We start from the raw sequence: 26,943 nt of genomic DNA, 5'->3' as shown, positions 1-26,943 counted from the left end.
GGAGTACTTGTGGCACCTTAGAGACTAACAAATTTATCAGAGCATAAGCTTTCGTGGACTACAGCCCACTTCTTCGGATGCATATAGAATGGAACATATAATGAGATATATATACACACATACAGAGAGAGCATAAACAGGTGGGAGTTGTCTTACCAACTCTGAGAGGCCAATTAATTAAGAGAAAAAAAAAAACTTTTGAAGTGATAATCAAGCTAGCCGAGTACAGACAGTGTGATAAGAAGTGTGAGAGTACTTACAAGGGGAGATAGTCAACGTTTGTAATGGCTCAGTCCAAAAGAGGACTGACGCCCAGCTCCAAAAAGGATGACTAGCCTCGCTAGTTGACACTGGTTTAAAGTCCTTCAAGGTAAAACACTCTTATTCGTCACTATGTGCACGCACGGAGTGAATCAGCAATAGCTCTTCCCGAGTAGCTTCCCATTTAAAAATGGATTAAGATTAACCGGAGCGAACGTCTACGCGAGACACTTGTTACAGCTAATCCGGAGTCACTCCACGTGTAGACAAACCGCAAAGGGTGGAGGGGAGTGGCTGCCTGCCTAGGGAAGCTCAGACCTGCCCGGTCGAGAACAGAGCTATGACTATGTCACGGCTTCAGCTCCTCCCCCTTGCCTGGGGAGCCGCCCCGGCAGCCGCCGCGCGGAGCAGAGTGCGCCTGCGCGGGCCGCCCGGGTGGCTGGGCCGTGGCGGAGCGTTCCATGGCCGGCGGCGCGGGACCATGACCGATTACAGCGAGGAGCAGCGCAACGAGCGGGAGGCGCTGGAGTCCATCTACCCGGACTCGTTCACGGGTCAGCCGCGGCGCCGCGCGGGGGGGAACTCGGCCCGGCGAGGTGGCGGCTGGCGCAAGCTTCCCTGCAGTGGGGTTGGGGTGGACCTGGGGCCCCCTGTCTGCACAGCGCGCAGCTCCCCGAGCGCCTCCCGGCTGCGTGCCCGGGTAGGGAGCCGCGGGCTGGGGGTGGCGGAGCTGCGCTTTGGGTCGCAGCGCAGGGGGCAGCAGCCACGCACCTAGCAGCGGCTCCCCCCTCTCCCACCCGGGCCGGTGCAAACAGGGTCCAACGGGTGCGGGGGGCCCTGGTCCTCTTTAATACGCCGGTTATACGGCACAAGCCTCGCAGGAGTCCTCTGGAGTTACCCTAGGCTTCCCCCGGGGTAGGGGGCAGTAGGCCCGGGCTGGCTCCTCTGCCACCTGCCCCGCTGAGCAGAGCAACTGGCTTGCGCTGGGTTAGTTCTCACTAGCCCCGGGCTGCTGCCAGCCCCTCCGTAGCTTCCTGACCTTGAGTTGCTTTTCGCGTCGTGTGTCAGTCTGGTTTCTGTAACACCCCTTGTTGCTGCTAGACCACAGCACTCCTAACTCACCCTGCTCCAGCAGGATGCGGGCGAAGATCTAGGGAGAGCACCTTTGGGCGAGCCTTTACAAGCAGGGCTCTTGTGGACACTTGGGTGGAAATTAAAGACAAAAATGAGTTAACTTGATGCCCTGCTCAGCTTTCCTTTCTCCTTTCTGATCCTCGCCAGGCATGTGGCATTGCTGACCAGGTAGCAGATGCTCACTTTGCCTCCCTACTTGTTGCATTACCATTACCTGGCTTTTTTTCATAGTTTCACAGGCCAGAATGGAGCGTTGTGATCATCTAATCTGCCCCCTTGTAAAACACAAGACACAGAGCTTCCCCAAAATAATTCAGTTTTGCTTATTGCTTTGTAAAGACCTGTGGGGTAAAGGAAGTGTCAGTAAAACTGAACTCTTCTTATTCTATACTTAATTAAATGTGCAAGTGGTGGGGTTCTTTCTTTTTCAGATTCTTATTTAATTGTCTTGTTGCTTATTTCAGCTTTTTAAAATCTGTGTTGAAATTATTTTAGCTTGTTAAGCCAAAGGTATATGAATTTATTACCAGTGATTCAAGATGCAGAATCATTGAACATAATGAAGTCATAGATTAAAGCTGTAAAATGCCATTTGAGCTGAGCCAACTCTCACTGCTAGGATTTCCTCAAGCCCAGAAAAAAGTGTATTGCAGTTTGCAGCAACAGCAACAACAGGGTTTAGGTCAGATTTTAAGACTTTTTGGTGAATTTTTTTTCACTTGCTTACACTCCTGAATAATCAGGTGAAATTCACTCTATCTTCCCAGTGAAGATCCAGAACATGGGCTGTAATAGAGTCCCCCGTGGCCATTACTCCAGGCAATGTGCTACAGCCTCTCTGAAAAAATTGTACAATGAACTGGAGCCACTAATCTGCGAAATTGTGGGTCTCATGTGCCCATCCTTCTTCCCAGATTATGCACAGTTGTCAGAGACCCCCCCATGTGGTGCCGCTCTTCTAGGGGCTCCCTACATAGTCCTCATAAAGCAGTGGTTCTCAAACTTTTGTACTGGTGACCCCTTTCACACAGCACGCCTCTGAGTATGGGCCCCCCCTTATAAATTAAAAACACTTTTTTATATTTAACACTATTATAAATGCTGGAGGTGAAGCGGGGTTTGGGGTGGAGGCTGACAGCTCACGACCCCCCACGTAATAACCTGATAACCCATTGAGGGGGTCCCAACCCCCAGTTTGAGAACCACTGTCATAAAGTGTGTAACTGGTGGTTAGGACTTTGTTTTGTGATCTTAGAGATAAAATTTAAATTAACCTAAATTATTCATGTCAGCAGTGAATTTCCTTCACCTGTCATATCACTTCCAAAGTTAAATTGCTGATTCTTTGAGGCAGGATCCAAGCATTTCTGTTTGCTCTGAAAAGTACTTTGGACTTTTCTGGTGGCTTTTTAAAAATATCAACAGGAGCTGATTTCTATTCTGTAGAGTTGATACATATTCTTCCTGTAATAAAGATAGAAATGCACCCTTTGCGGTTCTTCTGCTCATCAGTGAGACTGGTAATGAATAGGTAGTGAATGCATTCAGACCCAGAAAGCACCTGGTATTCAGTATGCATATAATTAATTCATAAAGAGACATATTAACCTTCTTTTACTCTAATGATTTGTTCTCCTATATCCTCACAGAGAAAAACTTAATCAAAATTAGATTAGCACTGTATCTATATCCTTTTGGTGGACAAATATTTTGTGTGAGATTGGTACAACATGTACACTCTGTAATAGCAGAAGAACAAAGCAGACATTGCATCATCTAGAAGAGAAAATTCTTAATCTTGAGAAAAAAAATTAATGTATTGGAGGCTTCTTAGAGACCTAAAGATGTTCCAGTTTAATGAAATAATAGGAACAAGGTAGCACCAATATGCTAGTGAAGAAAAGGTATCTGACTTTAAAAATCTCTCATTTATTTACTGTTTCTTTACTTTTTTTTAACAGTATTATCAGAAAACCCAACAAGTTTCACTATCACAGTGACATCGGAAGCAGGAGAAAATGATGAAAGTAAGTTGGTCATGGGGAAAACTTTTCTTTATAACTTTTGAAATTATAAGGCCTGGTTGTTTTAAAATATTATCCCCAAAAACTGTGTCCTTCGGATTATCTCTAATAGATATAATGTGAAATAACCTGCTGTGGGAAATCTGGTTGTCCTCTTGTAAATGGGCTCTGAATATCGGGTAGGGCTACAACGGTAGTTGGTGTTTCAGAATAGTTTACAATTATGTTTTCCTAGATCTGTTACTTAAGAACTCTTAATCCACTGTTAATATGTTCTGATCAGTAGATTGTGACTTTCCCAATCAGAACAATTCCTTGTGATGTTTAAAGTATAGCTTACTGTTACCACTAGAAATGTAAAAACAATGAGGAGTCCTTGTGGCACCTTAGAGACTAACGAATTTATTTGGGCATAAGCTTTCGGGGGCTAAAACCCACTTCATCAGATGCATGGAGTGGAAAATACAGAGGCAAAATTTGTTAGTCTCTAAGGTGCCAGAAGAACTCCTCGTTCTTTTGCTGATACAGACTAACACAACTACCGCTCTGAAACCTGTCACTAGTAGTTGTTTGTTGGCTGGGTGTTATCCTGCTTCTGTTGAAGTCAGTAAGAGCAGGTCCTTAATCAGCAAACATGACAGTCTATGTAAAGTGTAGATTTGAAGTGTATAGCAGTTCAGATCTGCAGGAAGCTCTGTCAGTCAGTCACAATAATAGTTCAGTATGTCTTCGTATCACAAACTAGCTGCTCAGTACAGAGTCTCTGGTCACTGTACGAATGCTGACTAGGGCATTTATAAACCAAATATTGTGGTACAAATAGGCTATATAATGGTTCAGAGTAAGAAATCTTTTTGGTGGCGTGGTGTACTAGATTGGCACAGAACTGGGAGCAAGGAACTGCTGAATTCTAATCTTGGATTTGCTGCTGGCCCACTTTATAGCCCTGGACAAGTCACTTAATCTCTCTGTTGCCGGCCCAGAGGGCCTGAGGGGGCAACAGTGTTCGTTGCCCGGTGTGCGTCGTCTTCAGGGTGGAGAAGCAAACCAAATTTATTCAAGAGCTCTGAATAGGCACTAGGAGACCAGCATGTCTTAAATCAAGTGCAGCAAATACAAGCAAGTTTCCCATTTTATATTCCAAGCTTTGTTCTGTTCTCTCCCTACCCCTCCCTTCCCAACAGCAGTTACAGCAGGCATTACAGTGTGGCGTGTTAGAAAAATTCTTGTCCGCATGTTTATCTTTGGCCTTGCAAGCCCTACATAGTAGGCCTCTCCCTCCCCTTTTCCCCCTCGTTATCACTACTGCTTCTGCTAGTGTGAGCGAAACTGCAGCTGTCTGCTAAAAAAAAGCTGACCGTTACATAATCGGCTTCAGCATTTAGGCTGTTAGCATGGAGGTTGGTTAAAGTTCACAAGATGGAGTTACTGTGGCTCACTTAGACCCAGAGCAGGAGGGTTTCATCGGCGCTTATGGCCTCCCACCCCCCTGAGTTACCTGGTAGCTATGCCTAGTGACGCCAACATCTCTGCCTTACTTTATTCTTTAAAAGGGGATATTGCTTGCTGATCTGCAGTACCTCAGAGGAGTATTACATAGACTAATTACTATTTCTAATGGGAATTGCACATGTAAACAGCTAGTAAGTGCTAAAAATTATCTCAAGTGTAGTGGGTAACTTTTATAGCACATTTGAGGGTTAATGATGAGTAGAGATTCGTATATTATATTCAAACCAACTGTTGTAATTACAGCATGTATGTAAGGTGATAGTTCCATTTTTAAAATACTGTTTTTATTTAAAAACCTGTTGTGGATTGTTAAACAAAACAGGATTGTTATTCTAATATAAACCTAAGCATTAAGAGTTAATATTTATGAAGTTTGAGGCTGTCACACTAAGATTGCCTTTTGTACCGTAGCTGTCCAGGCAACCCTTAAATTTACCTATGGAGAAAAATATCCAGATGAAACTCCACTTTATGAAATATTCTCCCAGGAGAACCTTGAAGATAATGATGTCACAGACATATTAAGCCTTCTAGAACAACAGGTAAGGCAAATTAAGAATATATTGACTCTTCTATTGATGTCATTTCATAAATCATTGGTTTGAGAGGTGAATTAGGGACAGTAAATTCTGATGCTAACTTAGGCTACGTCTACACTACCCGCCTGAATCGGCGGGTAGAAATCGATCTCTCAGGGATCGAATTATCACGTCTCGTCGGGATGCGACAATCGATCCCCGAATCAACGCGCTTACTCCACCAGCAGAGGTAGGAGTAAGCGCCGTCGACGGGGAGCCACGGAGGTCAATTTTGCCGCCGTCCTCACAGCGGGGTAAGTCGGCTCCGATACGTCGAATTCAGCTACGCTAGTCGCATAGCTGAATTTGCGTATCTTAAATCGACCCCCCCCCTGTAGTGAAGACCTGCCCTTAGAAGAGCATATGTCTTATGAATTGGTTTGTGCATTCTGCTGTGGGGAGTGACTCTGACATTAACTTCAGTTTAGTTTTCCAAACCCTAAGACTTTGCTTTTTGACCATTATAAAAAGTTGCGTAGTGTATATTTAAAACAAAACATTATGATGATTTTTTTAAATGCTATGTAAGAATAATAGTTCAGCCACATAAAGATGCACGATCAAGCTTCAGAAATGGCCATGTTAAACAAGGTACAAAGAAGAGCTACTAGGCTGATAGGCCCTCCAATACCCAATCTTATGAGAGCAGACTAAAAGAGCTTGGCTTGTTTAGCCTGTGGCCTGGTCTACGCTACAATGTCAGTGTCTATGCTACAGCCTTGCTCTTGACGATGTAAGTGCCCTACTACACCACCAACATAACTCCACCTCCACGAGAGGCCTAGGGCTTGTGTCGGTGTAGTTAGGGTGAGGCAGTGTCTGTGCAGAAACTGCATTACTTGCTGTGGCTGTTCGCTGTCTTGTCAGTTTCACAGCAGGAATCTGAAATTGACAAGAAAGCGGGGCAGCTAGAGCCCCTAGGAAGTTGGAGCGAGAAGCCTGGGTGGCAGGGAGCCTGCTCCCGAGAAGCCCGGACTGTTGGAGCCTGCGCCTGGCCGGGAGCTGGGCAGCCTTGTAAATTTTACAGCTTCTTGAGTCGTGATATTGACAAGTCTGCCTGGCTTCAGGGGAGGGCAAGAAATCGGGGCAGCTGGACCCCGCTCCCTAGGGGCGAGAAGCTCCAAGTGGCTTCTTGCCCCTAAGAGGGGGTGGAGCAGTCTGCTGGGGGGCAGCCAGGTGCCCGGCAGGGAGCTGCCAGCAGAGCTAAGAAACCGGGTTTTCAGCTCCCCACACTGCCCCTCTTTATGGAAGTACTCCTGGTGAGGACGCACACCACCAACCCAAGGAGGGTAGTGTTGGCATGCACCACCACAGTAATTTCTGGGGTAAAGTTGACCTAAGATGGATCGACTTATGTTTCTAGTATAGACATACCCTAAGAAACTGAAGTCTGCAATGGGATCTGATTGCTCCCTATAAATTCATGAAGGGGTAAACACCAGGGAGGATGAAGAGCTATTTAGTCCTTTAGCATATGTTAGCACAAGAACAAATGGGTATTAACTGGCCATCAACAAATTCAGGCTGGTAATTAGAAGGTTTCTAACTGGCAGAGAAATGAGGTTCTGGAACAGCCTCCCAATAGGAGATGTGGGGCAAACAACTTAGTTTTAAGAGAGAGCTGGACAAATTTACAAATAGGATTGTTTGAGAGAGTTGTTTGTGATGGTGGGGAGGTAGGGCTTGGCAGCTGCAGCCCTGGGAATCCTTTCTGGTTCTTGTCTGATATTCCTAAAATCTCATGCTCAAGGGCTTCGGCCAGTCACTTGCTGGGATCAGGAAGGGATTCCCATATCTTCCCACCCCACCCCATTTTTTTCATTTTCGTTTTCTCTGAGGCATCAGAGATGGCCACGACTGGAGATGGGACATTGGATGGGGTGGGCTGGTGCTTGGAGGTGGCATCAAGCATTCTTTCTCTCAGGTGGCTGGCTGGTTCTTGCTCACATACTCAGGGTCTAACTGATCACCATATGTGGGGGTGGGAAAGAATTTCCCCCCAAGTCAGATGGGCAGTGACATTGGAGTTTTTTGCCTTCCTTTGCGTCATAGGTGCAGGTAGCTTGCTAGGATCATCTGGGTATATTTCATTTAATGAATACCCTGCCATTGCAGAGGTCTCGAGCACTGGTCCCTCCTATTCTCTGCCAGTGGCACATAATAGTTTAGTCTACTGTGGGCTGTAATTCTTTGGTTTAATTTTGGCTGTTGGGTTTAGTGTGTGGGTGTTCGTGGCCTGTGATGTCCAGGAGATCAAACAAGATGATCTGATGGTTCCTTCTGGCCTTAAACTCTGAGGATGACAAAGTAGGGTTAACTTGGCTCCTATGTTAGGGTTCACAAACACAACAACAAAACTCTAAATAAATTGTTTAACACCTCTCTCGCACCATAACTTTTGCTTAGCACAGATGCCTTTGATTGTATTTAACAGTTTTGTGTAAGTTGCCTGATATTAAGACTTCCAAAATAAAGGAAAACTCACTAGGTCTTTGGACAACTAGAGTATAAGGAAGTATTAAGGCACTTAAGAAAGAAACTAAAATCAAGACAAGATCTGGCTACTAACTGTGAGCTAGCTGACTGATCCTAGTATGCATGCTTCTCGTAGGACTGGTAACAGCAGTGAGGACTGGGGACACGGTGCTGAGATGAGGCCTTACCTACCGTATTGACTTGTGCGGGTAATTAGTAAGCACCTGTGAGTGTCTACCCTGCAGCTGAGAGTGAGCCTGCTAAAAATAACAGTACGGAAGTTACAGCTTGGGCTCTCAAGTCCACCCAACCCCCTGGGTCTGAGCTCGAGCTACTAACCTGAGTCTCCTCCAGAGCTAGTGTCCACTTCACTATCTTTACTGTGCTGGCTCAAGCTCCGTTAGCACAAGTCAGTCTTCTGGGCTGGAAGGCTTGCTTTGAACTGCAGTGTAGACATACCCAGAATGACTCTAGGAATTCATCACTAGGGAGTTCCGTCCCCACCTGCTTTAAAATTATTTAATTTAACAAACATTTTCAGGTTTTTTGGTTAATTAGAAGCACTCTGTATCACCTTCAGATGGGATTAATAACCTGTTGTGAAGATAGTGATTAGGGATGTAAAAGTTTAACCGGTTAACCAGTAAGCATCAGTCTTAACGGTTTCGGTTAATGATTAAACTCCGCTCCCGGCCCCTCACCCGGGGTCCTGCTGCTGGCCCAAGGTCCCGGCAGGGGGATCCCACGTAAAACATGGGAGTGCTGCAGCACCCCCTGCACTCTTAGTTCCCCGCCTATGTGAACTCCTTAACGGTTAATCGTTTAAACAATAGAATTTTAATAGGTTTAATGGTTACTATTTTTAAACCCTATTTACATTCCTAATAGTGACCTGAGAGAACAGTGCTGATGTTTTGCTACTCTTCCCTCCTCTTTCACCTGGGATCATTTTAAGTGGCTTAAACCCAATGAAATAAATTTGACTCAATTTCCAAAACTGGTGCAAGGCAATTCAGCAATGAAACTTGCATTCCTACAGGGCTAAGCATAAACACTTTCCAGACAGGTGGAAGGTGTAACCTCTCTGTCCACAATGAGTTTGCCTGGTGAATTGCCTGAGGGTGCTGCCTTTTATGTTGCAGGCAGAAGAGAACTTGGGGATGGTAATGATCTTCACTCTAATGTCAGCTGTACAAGAGAAATTAAATGAAATAGTGGATCAAATAAAAACAAGACGAGAGGAGGAAAAGAAACAGAAGGAAAGAGAAGCAGAGGAGGCAGAAAAGGTGGGTGAAGTATTCCATTTTCAACTAACAATGTTCTGGTTTTCCTTCCTAAAGCTGCTGTAGTTGCTGTAGGATTGGCTAGTAGTAGAATTGTCCCAGACACACACAACTAGCAGAACCAAAAACAATATTTAAAAGTTCAGATGTAGCCACACATTGAGCACAACTTCATTGATTTAATAAATCATAAATATTGCACTTTCCAGGTTGAACCTTTCTGGTATTTACTGAATGCATAATAGCTTCTGGCACTGCTTTAAAAGCTTGGGGCATGTCCTCTAACCACTCCACTCCCTTTGGACCCCCAAATAGCACAGAGAGTGGACACTGACATTATCCCTCTAGCCAAATATTCTTCCTTGAAATGAGTGCCCATTTAGTGCAGAGCTGGCGTTAACCAGCTGTATGCCATCCTCCGTGTGGCTTTCATTTTAAGTGGAAGGAAGGGATAAGGAGCAGAAGGGGCTAGAGTATATTGCATTACCCTCATACTGTTCTCAGATGTTGAACAGTCCCTGGGGCACTGTGGCTGGCTGTTGAAGGTTTGAACACCCTGTACAGTTTTCTGATGCCTCCTCTCCCTCCTTTATAACATGAATGCCACCAAGAAGGGGGATAACTCCATTCCTCTGTCTCGGTCGATTGACTTGATGGAAAGGAAGTTGGATGGCTCAACCTCTAGTGTCAGCCAGATCCAGTAGCCTATTCACTGTAGCCTGGTATTTCTTTGCCACCACTAAGTAGCTCTTTCCATTCTCCCAAGATGCGTTAGAAGAAATTCCACCACTGAGTTTTCACTTCTTTCAGTAGCAGCTAGAGGGCTGTAGGACTCAATATCCCTTCAGTTGGGATCCCGTCACTATAGGTCTGTTCACACACTCATGCTCTTTGGTGTTTCCCTGGTATTTACATCTCAGAATGCACTGCATTTCTGAAATCCCACATTATGAGGTTTGGCTGTGGGCTTTTACAAGCACAAAGCACTGTGGAAGCCCCATAGTATGGAGGAGGAATGTGATTGCACAGCAGGGTCACTATGTAGTTTCCACATGAGGGTGGTGGTGGAAGGAACAATTATTCTCCTCTCCCTCCATGATAGAGGAGGAGTCTTGCTGGTCGCATATTTCACACCGCTCCCCCCCCCCCCCCCCCCCCCCCCCCCCCCCGTGGTACAGATATCAAATATAAACTTGTTCTGTGGTTTTAGGAATTTTAATAGCAAATATTCATACACAAAGCATCTCTGTCCATCCTTGCCACTCACGTACCCGCCCCTTGTTCATTGTGACTTGACCTTAAACCACTAATAAGGTGCACTACCCACCTGTGCATATGCTGCTCTATCTTATTGGTATTACATTATAGATCCAAATCAAAACAGGGATTTTCTACAGTAGTTTTCTGTGAATAAATTTGCAAGCCACATGTAAAAAGAAACAAGAATGTCACACTTTTCACTTGGTCTTACTGTAGTGTGGTTAATTTGCTGTAAGAAACCTAGTTAAAATTGGTGCCTAGTAGTTACTGCTTCTTGGTATACAATAATTTCAACCGTAAAGAGAATATTAATCTTTACTCTTTGCTTTGCCACTGAGCTCTTAATTTTTTTTCTTTTGCAGCTATGTTTCCATGGCACTCCTGTTACAATCGAGAATTTCCTAAGCTGGAAAGCAAAGTTTGATGCAGAGCTCCTAGAAATTAAAAGAAAAAAGATGAAAGAAGAAGAGCAATCAGGCAAAAATAAATTAAGTGGTATGACTTTACAATTTTCTCCAAGTTTGCCAACTTATCAGACCAGTGTGTCAGATAATGAAATCATGTCCAAGAATTTTAATTTTTATACTAAAAGATTTGTCAGACGCCAGTCGTCTGATTGTTAACAGGGAAGATTTATCTTGTAAATTGAGTGTTAGTGTCTTACTGTTGTGCCTTAGAAAGGAGGCTTGAGCATTTATGTTGGAGCAAGTGTGAATCCTAAATGTTTCCATTTCTCACATGAAACCCATTCACAGCATCAAGGAATGGTGAGGAAAATTGGAAAGGGGAGGAAAATGGAGAGTGCTACGGTAGGATAGTCTGTATTGAACTGGAACATATAGATTTCCAGCTCCACAATTGTTTCTGGTTCATTACTACAAAATAGGTGATATATTTGTTAATGCATGAGACAGGTAACCAATATAAAGAAGACACAATCTCTTGTGCTCTGAGAGGTTGAGAAGCAGGGTTTGGTGGTGGTGCAATATTCTTACTGTGCGTATAATTTGATTTAGTCTGCCCATATGCCATAAGGGGGCAAAATTGATATCAAATGGGCAAAGCCTGAGTTACCTGTAGGAACTGTCTATGGAGGAGGAAATCTTCACCCCCAGACAACTGCACAGGTTGGTTGTGGCTGCAGCAACTACCTCTGGAGAGGAGTAGTGATTATGGCCTGTCATTGGACCCCTTCCCTCCAATGGGATTACAGCCTCGTAGATCCATATCTTCTCTTTTTAGGGCCATGCTGGCCCACTGAAAGTATTCTCTCCATGTTTAAAATCAGGGCAATGCTGCAGAGCTTGGCTCCGTGGCATAGAAAGGGTGAAGACCATATATAGACTTTCTGCTGGCTGGCCTCCCGCATAGCTGAAATGCATCATTTTCATTGTGTTTAAGCCAATTTGCTTGCGCATGAAGCGAACCAGGGTTGTGCCAACAAAGCAAATACTAATGGTGTAGCTTGTGTGGAATAGATAGATATCAGAGATGTGGCTTCAGATCCTGAGGTATTGACTTGGATGGGAGTTTGGCTGAATAAGAACCTCTGGATTTGGCCCCTGCAGTGTCAGAGTTTTTTGCAGTGTAGTTGTAGCCATGTCAGTCCCAGGATATTCAAGAGACAGGATGGGTGAGGTAATATCTTTTACTTGACCAACATCAGTTGGTGAGAGAGACAAGCTTTCGAGCCACGCAGAGCTTCTCCTCATGTAACTTGTGAGGATATGTGTTTTTTTTTTTTTTAATTTGAGGCTAAATTTATGGAAATGTATGTTTGAAAGGATTTTGCTAAATCTGACATGTTTTCAGAAGCCATGTGTAGTAGCAATACAAATATAGATGTCTTAAGCAATTTAATATGAACATTAAGCACGTTAAATGGTTTTTGAGTAGATTGTAGAATCAGTATAAAATGAATTCCATTAAATTCTCAGAAGATAGGTAATGTGGGCATGGAAAGATTCATATCCATTTTTATAAAAGGTTCCATTTTACTTTACATGGACACATGGTAGGAAGGGGAATCAAATACATGCTGAATGCAACAAACATGGGCCTGATTGGCCTAAGTCAGTGCATGGAGACAACAGTCTGACCTGTTGTGCATAGATGTGATGGATCCACAGCACCATATTCTTTCTTCCTTGACACTTCAGGAGCATTGTGTGTGGCCTCCAGGCTGCAGGCAAAACCAGAGGAAACAGTGGTGGTGTATCCCTTATCTCAGCATTGGTTTCACCTGAGGCTGCATTAATTCTTGTATGGAGCTCTTTTTCAGGGCCTGTCTCACCTGTAAGGGAAGGAATCCCAGAGAGATGGACAACACCTGCCCAGAAAGCTTAAAATTTAATAAACAAGATAGGCAAAGAATTAACTGGTCCAAGTATAATCTGAACAAAATGCCAAGGGAACATAAATTATCAAATCTTACTTTGATGTTATTTAAATATCAAAATTCTAAAATACTCTTACAAAATTTCATGTTACATGATTTTAGTAACTACATTCCAAGCGATCGCTAATTTTAATACTTATTATTCCTTTTAGGAAAACAACTATTTGAAACCGATCATAATCTTGACACGTCTGACATTCAGTTCTTAGAAGAAGGTAAACTTCTGTTTTTTCCCCTGTTATTTGCACTATTGAAAGATTTGATTAGAAATCTGACTAAACTTCAAATTGTGTAGCTTAGTTACGGTTAAGGCTAAGATTTTGTCGCAGTTATTTTTAGTAAAAGTCACGGACAGGTCACGGGCAATAAACAGAAATTCACGGAATCCATGACCTGTCCGTGACTTTACTAAAAATAACTGGGAGGACAGAGCTAGGTAGAGGGGAGGAATGGAGTCCCAGCGGCCGCAGTGGGGTCGCAGCCATGGGGGGGACACAGCACCTGCTCTGGAGCTGGCCGCAGCTGCAGGATAGGGTGTGTGGCCCCGAATGCAGCTACTTCCAAGTCCCGGTCACAGTGGAGGGGGGGGGGGGGGGGGGGGGACATGGCCCCACAGCAGCCACCAGGCTCGGGCGTGTGGCCCTGGCTGCAGCCCCTGCCAAGCCTGGGACACCACAGGGCTGGGGCGTGTGGCCACGGTGGAAGCCATGGAACTGGGGCAGCAGGGTTCTGATTCCTGTCAGCCCCAGTTGAAAGGCAGGGGCGCACAGTCCTGCCTCCGACAGCATAGAAGTCACAGAGGTCCGGTAAAGTCACTGAATCTGTGACTGTCGTCACCTCCGTGACTAAATCCTAGCCTTAGTTGTGGTTAAAAGTTGTCTTAAATGTTTGTTTAATATGGGGAGAACTTGTTTAGTAGAAATATTGTGAAGTAGTGTTTTTTAAAAAAACAAACCCAAAACACTAAGAGCATTAGCAAAATATATATTCTTCTACACCAGTTTTAAGTTAAACCAATATAATTTTCCCACGTAGTTAAGGCCTTATTAACTCAGTCAGTTGATGCACAAGAAGCAATAGAATTCAGCTGTCTCTTAGCTTTCTTGACTCTTTAGGTCTATCAGAAGTAAAAAACAGTACAAACTTTTTTTGTCAGTGATATTGGCCGGTAAAACTCTGAATACAAATTGGGGAGTGTGTTTTTATGCAGGTCCTGCCATGTTGATGATGATGTCAGCAACTTTATAGCAGAAGAATAGACCCCTATGCACATTTTGTTTAAAGACAAGTTTCAGAGTAACAGCCGTGTTAGTCTGTATCCGCAAAAAGAAGAACAGGAGTACTTGTGGCACCTTAGAGACTAACAAATTTATTAGAGCATAAGCTTTCGTGGACTACAGCCCACTTCTTCGGATGCATATCGCATAAGCTTTCGTGGACTACAGCCCACTTCTTCGGATGTTTAAAGGCATTCGGGTCGTCACCAAGTTTTGTTTTTCATGTAAATGACCTTTACTTTAAAGCATTAACTTTTAAACCATATAGTGGCCCTAATTCAGTGTGCATTTGGTCCTGCTCCTATCAGTGACAAAACGCCAACTGACTTCAGTAAGAACAGGATCTGGCCCTAAATGAGGATGTTGCTCTGGTGTCCTCTACCATGGGCACAACTGAGGTGTGCATGACAACATGAGAATGAGTAAGAAACTGCGGTTTAGTTTTAAATAACTCCATTTTAATAGAGTGCCATATTGTAACTCTGACATTAATACACAATGGGAAGGGGATGGCTAAATCTCAAACCTTTTCTATATTATTACCTTTTAATTGAAAACAGAGGCCTCCTGTGAAATACGCACAGGTGAGAAGTATAAGCTTGGGATTGTTTTAAGTGGCCAGTAGATGTCACCATTGTCCCATGCAGACCCAGCTGTGACATACTGGAGGTTTTATCAGTCATTTACGTAGCTGTCAGAAGGAAATATGAAAATGTACAAAGCTGCACTTCCAGTATCTCTATGGACTAGTCTACACTAGAAGCGCTAAAGTGGTGCAGCTGCATAGGCTGGGTCGCAGTAGCGGGTCTGGTGAAGATGTTCTATGCCGAGAGAGCTCTTCTTTCGGAATAATAAAACAACCTCTGTGAGAGGTGGTAGCTGTGTCCACACTGGCACTTAGGTCAGTGTAACTTAACGTTGCTCGGGGGAGTGGCTTATTCAAACCCTGAGCGACATAAGTTATACCAACATAACCTGTAGTGTAGACAAGCCCTACGACTTGCTATTACCACCATTGAAACTTTGAAACAGGGTTTTTTTGTTTTTGTGTGTGTGTAAGTACAAGTGTTTGAATTTTATCTGCTCGCCTTTTCCCATTAGACATCATAACTGATTTAAATGTAGAACTCTTGAATATATTTTTCATGGTTTTTTTTCCATAAGTCGAGCCTTAGCAGTTCCTTGAAATATAATTTTATTTTTCATGTGCGTAACAAATAACAAGAGTTCAATGTATGAAAAAGGGTGGTTGGCTTTAAAGAAAAAAGTTTGTCAGGTTTTGTTGCTTCCTTGTAAATCTCATATAGCTTTGCAATTTTTCCCTCTGTATAAAGTAACTGATAACGCTTCGTGAGCTAAATTCGTTTGGAAAAATTTAGACTGTTGCTTGATGTACTGAGAAGAGGGAGGCTTGAGGCATATGGAGAGATCTTATGTTGGTCTAACCAGCATTCTTCTAAGTTGCTGTAGATCAAATGTTCTCAAATAACATTCCAGTAGTTGCTGTCCTGAAAGCGACGTGTGGCGTTATGTTAGATGTAGTGTTTGAGGTGTTGTGTTTCTAATATTCCCATAGGCCCATATTTTGCACTTAAGCATAGAGTAACTTCATACACGTCATCCCATTGATTTTATTTATTTATTTACTTACACTTGTGTTTGCAAGATTGGGGCAATAGAGACCTTGCAGCTTTCAGGAATTGATGCACTTATCTTAGAATGAATTGGATAATTTAGAACAATTGCCATCTCTTGGAACTAGCAGTAGGAAAGGAAAACCCCCTTATTTTCTTTTTCTTGTTTCCATAAAAATCCATAATAAAACACCATTTTGTTTTCTCCCCCCCCCCCCCCCCCCCCTCTTACAGCTGGAAACAGTGTGGAAGTGGATGAATCCTTGTTCCAGGAAATGGATGACTTGGAGTTGGACGATGAAGAGGATGACCCTGATTACAACCCTGTTGATTTAGATAGTGACTAGACTGAATTTGCTGAACTGGCTGTGTCATTAGTATGCGTGGACACATGTAGGGAGAAAGAGGCAGTCAGGAAAGCCACAGCATCTGTGGCTCTACCAAGCATGTATTGGTTTTCATTTTTGAAGGAAAAAAACCAAACTCTTTTAATTTCAGGAGAATACTCTTCTGATGACTTTCATCGTAATTAATAAATTGACTTTAACATTTCAAATGTGAAATGTTAGGCATATTGTTAATCTGTATGAAGTCTAGAAACCTATACATCTGTTCTCTCTCCCTTCCCACCTCAATAACTGCCCTTGAAGAGATCAGACATGCAAGATGAAAAGATGCTAGAGCAGATGCTGCATGTGCCACAATACAAAGGTGTGCTGAACACCTATTCTGTTATCTTCAGCCTGAGATACATGTGGAAGTTCTGGTGAAGAAATGGGGAGTGCTTACTATAAAGCTGCTCTATCTGTGGGACTCTACAATGCTTCAAATACAACTTATTAATGGTGCTTCTAACCATTCTCATTCATTAATGGCTATAGAGAGACTGACTGGTGGTGACCTTTCAGCTTAACACCACCTCCTCAGAGTTCCATTTTAGATGATATCCTTCCTCTTCCCCATACTACAGCAGCACCAATAACACTGCTGATGTTAAAGATAAAATCGTTTCTACATTATAAAGGTGGTTCGATAACTTAGCCATTTCAGATTACATAGGGTTTAAAATTGACATCTTGGATACGATTTTTAAAAAAAAGGTAAAACCAGAGCAGTGAAAACCCTTTAATTCCTCTTGTTTTCAAATTTTAACTTTTTGGCCATAATCCAGACAAAGAATTTGGAATAAAGTTCTAAAGGACATGAAGGCCTTAAAATCATTTTCAAAAGTTTGATGGATCTGTTTGAAAGGCAACTTCTCTTTTGAACTTGTGCAGTAGTTAGCCTTATGGAAAATGTTATGAAAATAATAATTTAATTAATGGGACTTATTTTCTACAATCAGCAGAGTACAAGACCACACCATTGTAGTTAAACTTGAGTAACAGTTCAGAATACTGCGTCTCTCTTAGTAATTACAAGGTGCCATATTATGTAGGTGTGACTCCAGTTGGCATTACCACTGTTGAAGCCAACCATTGTGAAAAGTCTGTTAGTACAAGATAGAGCAAAAAGATCCAGCCAAGCTGCAGGAACAAACACGAAGATATTAGCCCAGCTGTTTTCTTGACATTACAGTGGCATCAGCATGCTCTGTGCTTTGCTGCACTGTTTTGTGTTCCACAATAGTACATCTAGGAGAAGAGCAGTAGGATGGCTGGAAGATCACAGGCTATGGAGAGAGGTGAAAAATGGAAGACTATTGCTAATGGAAGGAAGATGTAGCATGGTACAATGTGGGTATAAGAGTAAGGAGGATGCTGTATTTGGCTTATAAAAAGGAACAGGAAAAAAATTAAATGAAGAAATAGAGGAAAGAGTGAATAGACCAAGGCAAGAGATATGAAGCAAAAATAAATAACTGAAATGTGGAGGGAGACATGGAGGGAGGGGAGAAGACACTATTCCATTGTAACTCCTCTGTGGTTATAGATCAAGCTGCAATAGATGTTTTCTATTGGTCATCAGTTATAAATCCAAGGATCTCCATGTTGCTAAATATTTTAGCAGGTTTACTTCTTGTTTATGAAGATATGGTCTCTCTCCCTCTGATGGAAAAAATATTCATAATGTAATATAACATTTTTCAAAAATAACTTGAGGCTCTTTTGTATAAAGTAGTTTGGGATACTTTGTACGAAAGGAACTAAGTACAGGTATGACTTGTTAGTGTATGAGTGATTGTTCAGACAATAACTAGGCATAAAGCTAATTTCAAGAGACAGGTCTCAATAAATCGGGAACAGGGGCTGCCAAGCCTCTAGATGATGAAGGGTTGTGTGTGCACTCTTAAATTTTAATGTATTTTTAGTATGACTATTTTAGCTATCAGGGCTTCAAACAAGTTAATTTTTTTTTGTATGCAGAGTGTTTACTGCTATTGCCACATTTGTTTTGAGAACTAGAAATATTTAACTTCGTTACATATTTAGAAATGAGACCCTTCAGCCCAGAAGATCCTATGTAGCATGATAGTGTCACATTCTGGGATGCATTTCAGACCTATGAGGGCTCGCATCACTGCTTGGCCTGCAACCATAGGTGCCTCACAGTGCTTTACTGTTGTAGCTACCAATCTGGGCCACCCACAACCAACCTGCCAGCATGCAGGTCACGCTCTGAGTGTCCACGTATAGTTACAGACTTGGTCCAGCAACTCTGACCACAGCAGCCTGTCAGCAGCAGACCAGCCACATTCTGACTTCCAGCAACTTTGGTTACTACTTTCAGGGTGACCCCAACACACTCCCAAATTTTCCCCAAAACATGTGTTATGAGCTGTCCAGCCCTCTTTTGGACTGTTCAGATATTAGAGGTCCTTTGCACCTGTAAGGGGTCAAAATTCAGCTGTTTGCTAGACTCCTGGAGTTATCAAACAGTTCAGTTTAAACACAGCACTGAATTAGTTTGTTAAAATGAAATTAGTAGTTAAAAAATGGAATAAGTTAATTTTATCTTAACAAGGTAGGTTTTAAGTGAGTACACGTATAAAGTATTAAAGTCAGAAATGGTTACAAGAGAAATAAAGACAAAATGCCTTCTAGTAGCTACAACTTAACAAGCTACACTTGGTTCAAGGTAAAATCCTTACCACAGGTTCCCAGCAACACAGATGACCGTATTCTCTGGTCGTGTTTTCCCCTCAGAGTCAAAGGGGTGGTTACTTTGTCTTTCTTAGATGAAAGAGAGCCAGAGGTAGGGAGTCATCCGTTGGGGGTGTTTTTGCCCCTCACTTTTGTAGTGCAGTCACCCTTTGCAGTGGATTCTTCTAAGGATTACCCCTTAAAGCAAAGTTTATTCAAACAGTAAAGAAGGTGACATGGAGTCTGGCGGTGAAGGTGGCTCCTTGCTTTTTCTTCTTCCCTGTGTATGCTGAAATGCAGATTTGCCTTATCTCCTGCCATTTCCCCCTCTTGCTGTCTCAAGGACCCTATTTACTACTACTATGTACATTGGGGTAAACACATTTCGTTGTGTAGGTTAAACCCATTGAACAACTTTTGCCAAGGCAGGGCTGTGAGGGTTTGAACACATGCTCACAGTATCATACAAGGGGGGTTTATAACTTTACATATAACGTTGCTTCATGTAGTAAGAAGATGGCCTGAAACATAAGGCCTTGTAGCAGAGGCTTGGAATAAAGTAATGGTCATAACTTGCTAATATAAAGCAAAGTTAAGTTGTGAGCAAGAAGCAGGCCCTGCTCACAGAATCTGGCAAGAACAGGCCTGATATTGCAGAAATGCATATTCCTAAGTAATGCTAGGCATAAGAATATATACGCAAACACATTCCAGAAAGATGGTACCAGAACACCTTAATGCCAGCACATTCCTCAATGATAACAGAAACACTGACCCATTCTAAGGATAAGGTCAAGATGACAGTATGATGGATAGAGATGTTTCAATCAAACAACACCTACAAGGTAATGGGTGGCACCCTAATACGTCAGAGAGTGGCACCCTGATACATCAGGGGCAATATGTAATTTGTTTGCATTGGTGTATAAAGATGTATCTTAGTGGGAATGTCTTTGGCCAGACTAGGGAGCAGTGGAAAGTCCCACCACTGACTGAGCTGCATCCATTGTCACGAGCATACATGTCCTAGTATCCTTGTAGAGTCTGCCAGGTGCTATTACCGTGCTTCGTCGACAATAAACCTGGCCGGGCGCCTTCGCTACTAAACCAAGTCTTGTGGTCTGATTGGGCAGTTAGCTAGTACAGCAGGCGCCAATCTATCTGGCCAGAGCCAGTGCAGCAGCACACAGAGAACACATGCACGAACATCTGACGATACTACATACATTTCAACATGATATTTTTGGCCAGAAAATTATTAGTTTCCAGATGATACCTTACAAAGGATGTTTTGTACAAAAATAAATTACAATAGTGTGTGTAAGGTGTGAATACAGGGATGCTTTTGGTCACAGTTACAGAATAAGATGATCTGTTCATATGACTCAACTACTTGTTTAGAAAGGTTTTAGTAGTCATTAGGGCAGTCAAGCGATTAAAAAAATTAATTATGATTAAGCGTGCTGTTAATAGAATACCATTTATTTAAATAATTTTGGATGTTTTCTACATTTTCAAATATATTGATTTCAATTTCAACATAATACAAAGTGTACAGTTCTCACTATATTTTTGATTATGAATATTTGCACTTTAAAAAACAAAGGAAATAGTATTTTTCAATTCATCTAATACAAATACTGTAGTGCAATCTCTTTATCATGAAAGTTGAATTTACAAATGTAGAATTATGTACAAAAAATACCCAGCATTCAAAAATAAAACAATGTGAAACTTTAGAGCCTACAAGTCCACTCAGTCCTACTTGTTCAGCCAATCACTCAAACAAGTTTGTTTACATTTGTAGAAGATAATGTGGTCTGGTTCTTGTTTACAGTGTCACCTGAAAGTGAGAACAGGCGTTCACATGGCACTGTTGTAGCTGTCATTGCAAGATATTTACATGCCAGATTCGCTAAAGATTTGTATGTCCCTTGATGCTTCGCCCACCATTCCAGAGGACTTGTGTCCATGCTGATGACGGGTTCTGCTCGATAACAATCCAAAGCAGTGCGGACTGATGCATGTTCATTTTCATCATCATGAGTCAGTTGCCACCAGCAGAAGGTTGATTTTCTTTTTTGGTGGTTCAGATTCTGTAGCTTCCACATCAGAATGTTGCTCTTTTAAGACTTCTGAAAGCATGCTCCACACCTCATCCCTCTCAGATTTTGGAAGGTACTTCAGATTCGTAAACCTTGGGTTGAGTGCTGTAGCTATCTTTAGAAATCTCACATTGGTACCTTCTTTGCATTTTGTCAAATTTTCAGTGAAAGTGTTCTTAAAACGAACAACCTGTGCAGGGTCATCATCCGAGACTACTATAACATGGAATATATGGCAGAATGCGGGTAAAACAGAGCAGAAGACATACAATTCTTCCGAAGGGGTTCAGTCACAAATTTAATTAACGCATTATTTTTTTTAAGAGCATGATCAGGATGGAGGCATGTCCTCTGAAACGATGGCCAAAGCATGAAGAGGCATGTGAATCCTTAGTGCATCTGGCACATACATATTTTGCGACCCCAGCTACAACAGTGCCATGCAAATGCCTGTTCTCACTTTTGAGTGACATAATTAAAAAGTGGGTAGCATTATCTCCCCTAAATGTAAACAAACTTGTTTCTCTTAGCGATTGGCTGAACAAGAAGTAGGACTGAGTGGACTTGAAGGCACTAAAGTTTTACATTGTTTTGTTTTTGAGTGCAGTTATGAATAAAATGAATAAAACAAAAACAAAAAAACCCAAAACCCACATCTTATTTTTTGGGAACTTCAAAGAAATTCCATATTTCAAGAAAATGAAAGAAAAAGCTCAGAAAAACTAGAATAGACTGGAAGACCTAATTATGACCACACACTCCCATGTCAATTCTGTAAGATCATGTGAAATACATTCTCCGGTCTTACAGATGATTTAAGTAAATGGCTTCTTTTTAGTGGCATTCCAGACTAAAAGAAAGTGGGAGTTAAAATTGTCATTTGGGGTCTGAAATCACAGTTGCCAACTTTCATGTAGTAAATAAGCACCCCAACTTTCACAATAGGCCAAAAATTAAGCCAATCCAATTTTAAAACAAGCCAATCCCTAAAAACCCTAACATTCTATGTGACTAGATCTCCCCGGCATGCAGTCTGGGACTGTGATGGGCCTGCTGTGCAACCCTGACTCCCACTCCACCCCCTTGCTCCTTCTTGCCCCCATATGCCGGGAGCCAATCAAAAAAAAGAAGCAACAAGCTAAAAGCCAAACAAGCAATAAGCTACTAGCCAACAAGCAACTCACAAGCCAATTAAGCTAAAAAACAAGCCCAATTTCTGCATGTGTATAAACTGGCACTAAGCACACCTCTGAGGCTCAACCCTGTGCCCACTGAAAACTATTGGAGTTTTGCAGTTTACTTCAAAGAGAGACATTTCAGGCAGACATGCCAAACCCGTGGGGAAAAAATGCAGAAATTGGGCATTTTTCCTGTCTTCCTTAATCACGCTGCTGGTAAAAAAGTTGGAGTGAAAGTGAAAACTACTATACTATAATTTGAATAGTTTTACTGTTGAGTTATTTAATTCAGACATACTCAGGGAATTTGGGTCATATTACCATGTTTTTATTCAGACATTTTGAATTCGTTTCATGTTTCTAAGAACTACCCTGTTTGGTAATCTTTCACTAGTGGTCAAAGGTTGGAAGAGCTTAAAAGAAAAGAAAAAAAACATAGCAACATAAAACTCCAATCAAGTTGCACACCAGCTGTAAAGAAAGTATTCTCCCCTTTCTAGGAGTGAATATCAGTCTTGTCTATTCAAGTTGAAGGCAGCAGTGTGGGCTTGTGTCTTCGAGCAGCAGAAATAGAGCAGAGAAGGTAAATATTATTTTATTATATAACATATTACTAAAACATCTCCATCAGTAAATCTGTGAATGAATTAAATATCTTATAAGCTTCAGCAGTGAATTGTATGCAGTGGAAATATTTTCCATCACTGTTCTTTGGCAATAAGCTGAGTGGCATGGGAATTTGATCCTGAAATGCTTTTTTTGTGTGTGTGGTTGTCCAACAAAGAAGTCACAACAACAGTGTGTGTTAAAGAGTTGACTGATGAAAGTAAATGTAATTTAAACCATCATTTGTTTTACAATATCAGCATCATGATGGAGCTTTTAACTGGTAGTTCATAGTTCCTGCTGTGTCAGCAGAGGTGGATGGAAAAGTTAAGGGAGAAACAGGTTTGTATACATGTACAATTGTTGCAGCTGGCTGGCCATTCAACATATCAGTGCTAGAATTTGAGATTTGTAGAAAGGTTATAACTCTTGAACTCCTGCATATGAGTGACCACCCTAGACCAGCCCTTTTGCAGTAACCTCAGGAGGTCATCTAGTCCAACCCCCTGCTCAAAGCAGGACCAATCCGCAACTAAATCATCCCAGCCAGGGCTTTGTCAAGCCTGATCTTAAAAACCTCTAAGGAAGGAGATTCCACCACCTTCCTAGGTAACCCATTCCAGTGTTTCACCACCTTCCTAGTGAAGAAGTTTTTCCTAATATCCAACCTAAACCTCCCCTACTGCAACTTGAGACCATTACTCCTTGTTCTGTCACCTGGTAGCACTGAGAACAGTCTAGATCCATCCTCTTTGGAACCCCCTTTCAGGTAGTTGAAAGCAGCTATCAAATCCCCCCCCCCCGCCATTCTTCTCTTCTGCAGACTAAACAATCCCAGTTCCCTCAGCCTCTCCTCATAAGTCATGTGCTCCAGCCCCCTAATCATTTTTGTTGCTCTCCACTGGACTCTCCAATTTTTCCACATCCTTCTTGTAGTGTGGGGCTCAAAACTGGACACAGTACTCCAGATGAGGCCTCACCAATGTCAAATAGAGGGGAATGACCACGTCCCTCAATCTGCTGGCAATGCCCCAAAATGCTGTTAGTCTTCTTGGCAACAAGGGCACACTGTTGACTTATATCCAGCTTCTCGTCCACTGTAACCCCTAGGTCCTTTTCTGCAGAACTGCTTCCTACCCATTTGGTCCCTAGTCTGTAACAGTGAATGGGATTCTTCCATCCTAAGCGCAGGACTCTGCACTTGTCCTTGTTGAACCTCATCAGATTTCTTTTGGCCCAATCCTCTAATTTGTCTAGGTCCCTCTGTATCCTATCCCTACCCTCCTGCCTATCTACCACTCCTCCCAGTTTAGTGTCATCTGCAAACTTGCTGAGGGTGCAGTCTATGCCATCCTCCAGATCATTAATGAAAATATTGAACAAAACCGGCTCCAGGATCGACCCTTGGGGCACTCTGCTTGATACTAGCTGCCAACTAAACATGGAGCCATTGATCACTACCCATTGAGCCCGACGATCTAGCCAGCTTTCTGTCCACCTTATAGTTCATTCATCCAGCCCATATTTCTTTAACTTGCCAGCAAGAATACTGTGAGAGATCATATCAAAAACTTTGCTAAAGTCAAGGAATAACACGTCCACTGCTTTCCCCTTATCCACGGAGACATTTATGTCATCATAGAAGGCAATTAGGTTAGACAGGCATGACTTGTCCTTGATGAATCCATGCTGACTGTTCCTGATCACTTTCCTCTCCTCTAAGTGCTTCAGAACTGATTCCTTGAGGACCTGCTCCATGATTTTTCCAGGGACTGAGGTGAGGCTGACTGGCCTGTAGTTCCCTGGATCCTCCTCCTTCCCTTTTTTAAAGATGGGCACTACATTAGCCTTTTTCCAGTCATTCAGGATCTCCCCTGACCGCCAGGAGTTTTCAAAGATAATGGCCAATGGCTCTGCAATCACATCCGCCCTCATGGACTTGTGCTTGTCCAGCTTTTCTAAATAGTCCTGAACCACTTCTTTCTCCACAGAGGGCTGGTTACCTCCTCTCCATGCTGTGGTGCCCAGTGCAGTAGTCTGGGAGCTGACCTTGTTCGAGAAGACAGAGGCAAAAAAAGCATTAAGTACATTAGCTTTTTCCACGTCCTCTGTCACTAGGTTGCCTCCCTCATTCAGTAAGGGGCCAACACTTTCCTTGACTTTCTTCTTATTGCTAACACCTGAAGAAACCCTTTTTGCTACTCCTAACATCTCTTGCTAGCTGCAACTCCAAGTGTGATTTGGCCTTCCTGATTTCACTCCTGCATGCCTGAGCAATATTTTTATACTCCTCCCTGGTCATTTGTCCAATCTTCCACTTCTTATAAGCTTCTTTTTTGTGTTTAAGATCAGCAAGGATTTCACTGTTAAGCCAAGCTGGTCGCCTGTCATATATCCTATTCTTTCTAAACACCAGGATGGTTTGTTTCTGCAACCTCAATAAGGATTCTTTAAAATACAGCCAGCTCTCCTGGACTCCTTTCCCCCTCATGTTATTCTCCCAGGGGATCCTGCCCATCAGTTCCCTGAGGGAGTCAAAGTCTGCTTTTCTGAAGTCTAGGGTCCGTATTCTGCTACTCTCCTTTCTTCCTTGTGTCAGGATCCTGAACTCGACCATCTCATGGTCACTGCCTCCGAGGTTCCCATCCACTTTTGCTTCCCCTACTAATTCTTCCCTGTTTGCGAGCAGCAGGTCAAGAAGAGCTCTGCCCCTAGTTGGTTCCTCCAGTACTTGCACCAGGAAATTGTCCCCTATGCTTTCCAAAAACTTCCTGGATTGTCTGTACACCACTGTATTTCCCTCCCAGCAGATATCAGTGTGTTTGAAGTCTCCCATGAGAACCAGGGCCTGTGATCTAGTAACTTCTGTTAGTTGCCGGAAGAAAGACTCGTCTATCTCATCCCCCTGGTCTGGTGGTCTATAGCAGACTCCCACCACGATATCACCCTTGTTGCTCACACTTCTAAACTTAATCCAGAGTCTCTCAGGTTTTTCTGCAGTTTCATACCGGAGCTCTGAGCAGTCATACTCCTCTCTTACATACAATGCAACTCCCCAACCTTTTCTGCCCTGCCTGTCTTTCCTGAACAGTTTATATCCATCCATGACAGTACTCCAGTCATGTAAGTTATCCCACCAAGTCTCTTTTATTCCAATCACATCATAATTCCTTGACTGTGCCAGGACTTCTAGTTCTCCCTGCTTGTTTCCGAGGCTTCTTGCATTTGTGTATAGGCACTTAAGATAACTCACTGATCATCCTGCTTTCTCAGTATGAGGCAGGAGTCCTCCCCTCTTGCGCTCTCCTGCTCGTGCTTCCTCACAGTATCCCACTTCCCCACTTACCTCAGGGCTTTGATCTCCTTCCCCCGGTGAACCTAATGGAGTGGGGGTCAAGCACTCAGGATGTCAGGGCCTCTGCATAAGCTACCGACCTAACTCTGTCGTGTAGGCCAGACCTAAGTCATGTCACTGAACTCGCATGTGCAATTATTCTTATTGAGCCTTGTATGTTGTCTAATGACACTAACAAGGGCTTTTTTCCCCACATACCTACTCTTCTTTGTTAGTTGTATACCACAAAAAAAGACATCTATTATTGGAAAGCCTTAAAGAGAGAGACCTGGATATCAATTCACTTAATCTGGTAAACTACATGGAGATTTCCTAAAACCTGTTCCAACTCAATTACTGTACCAGACATATGAGGTGAAATCCTCTAGAAGGTTATTTTATTCCCATTTCATTCTCTCTCTATTTTCTGTTGGAAGGGATGTAACCAATGTGCTCCACTGGCACATATGTGGCATGATACCACTGATTTACAGGTGAAGAACCTTATAAAATATAGCAGCCAAAAATAAAATCAAAGAAAACTCTTGAGAGAAAATAAACTTCCTCTCCCTCCCTCCTATTTTGCTGAACTCATGTTACTAGACAAGAGGGACTGGGAGAAACATATTAAACAGGGAAATATGAGAGAGAGCATCAGAAATAATAAGATGGTGTGAACAAAATTTCCAGCTACAAAATTAATTGGAATGCAGCCTCATTACTCTGGTTGTGCACAAGGACTAAGTCATAGCTCATAGAAAGCACTGGACTTTGTGGTGTGCTCCTTGAGTAGCGCTGACT

The 26,943-nt window shown here is 42.7% G+C and overlaps 1 protein-coding gene across 1 annotated transcript; it reads left to right on the top strand.

Moving 5' to 3' along the window:
- The first annotated feature begins 659 nt into the window (after window positions 1-659).
- Window positions 660-17,056, top strand: RWDD1 (RWD domain containing 1). The gene is made up of 7 exons (XM_054022481.1): window positions 660-815; window positions 3,357-3,422; window positions 5,343-5,473; window positions 9,127-9,270; window positions 10,890-11,022; window positions 13,078-13,140; window positions 16,071-17,056. The coding sequence occupies exons 1-7, from the start codon at window positions 743-745 to the stop codon at window positions 16,181-16,183; spliced, it is 723 nt and encodes a 240-aa protein (XP_053878456.1). The 5' UTR covers window positions 660-742; the 3' UTR covers window positions 16,184-17,056.
- The last annotated feature ends 9,887 nt before the right edge of the window (window positions 17,057-26,943 follow it).

Source organism: Malaclemys terrapin, chromosome 3, assembly GCF_027887155.1.
Source record: "Malaclemys terrapin pileata isolate rMalTer1 chromosome 3, rMalTer1.hap1, whole genome shotgun sequence".
In the NCBI taxonomy this organism is placed as follows: Eukaryota; Metazoa; Chordata; order Testudines; family Emydidae; genus Malaclemys; species Malaclemys terrapin.
This window is presented reverse-complemented; position numbering and strand designations above follow the sequence as displayed.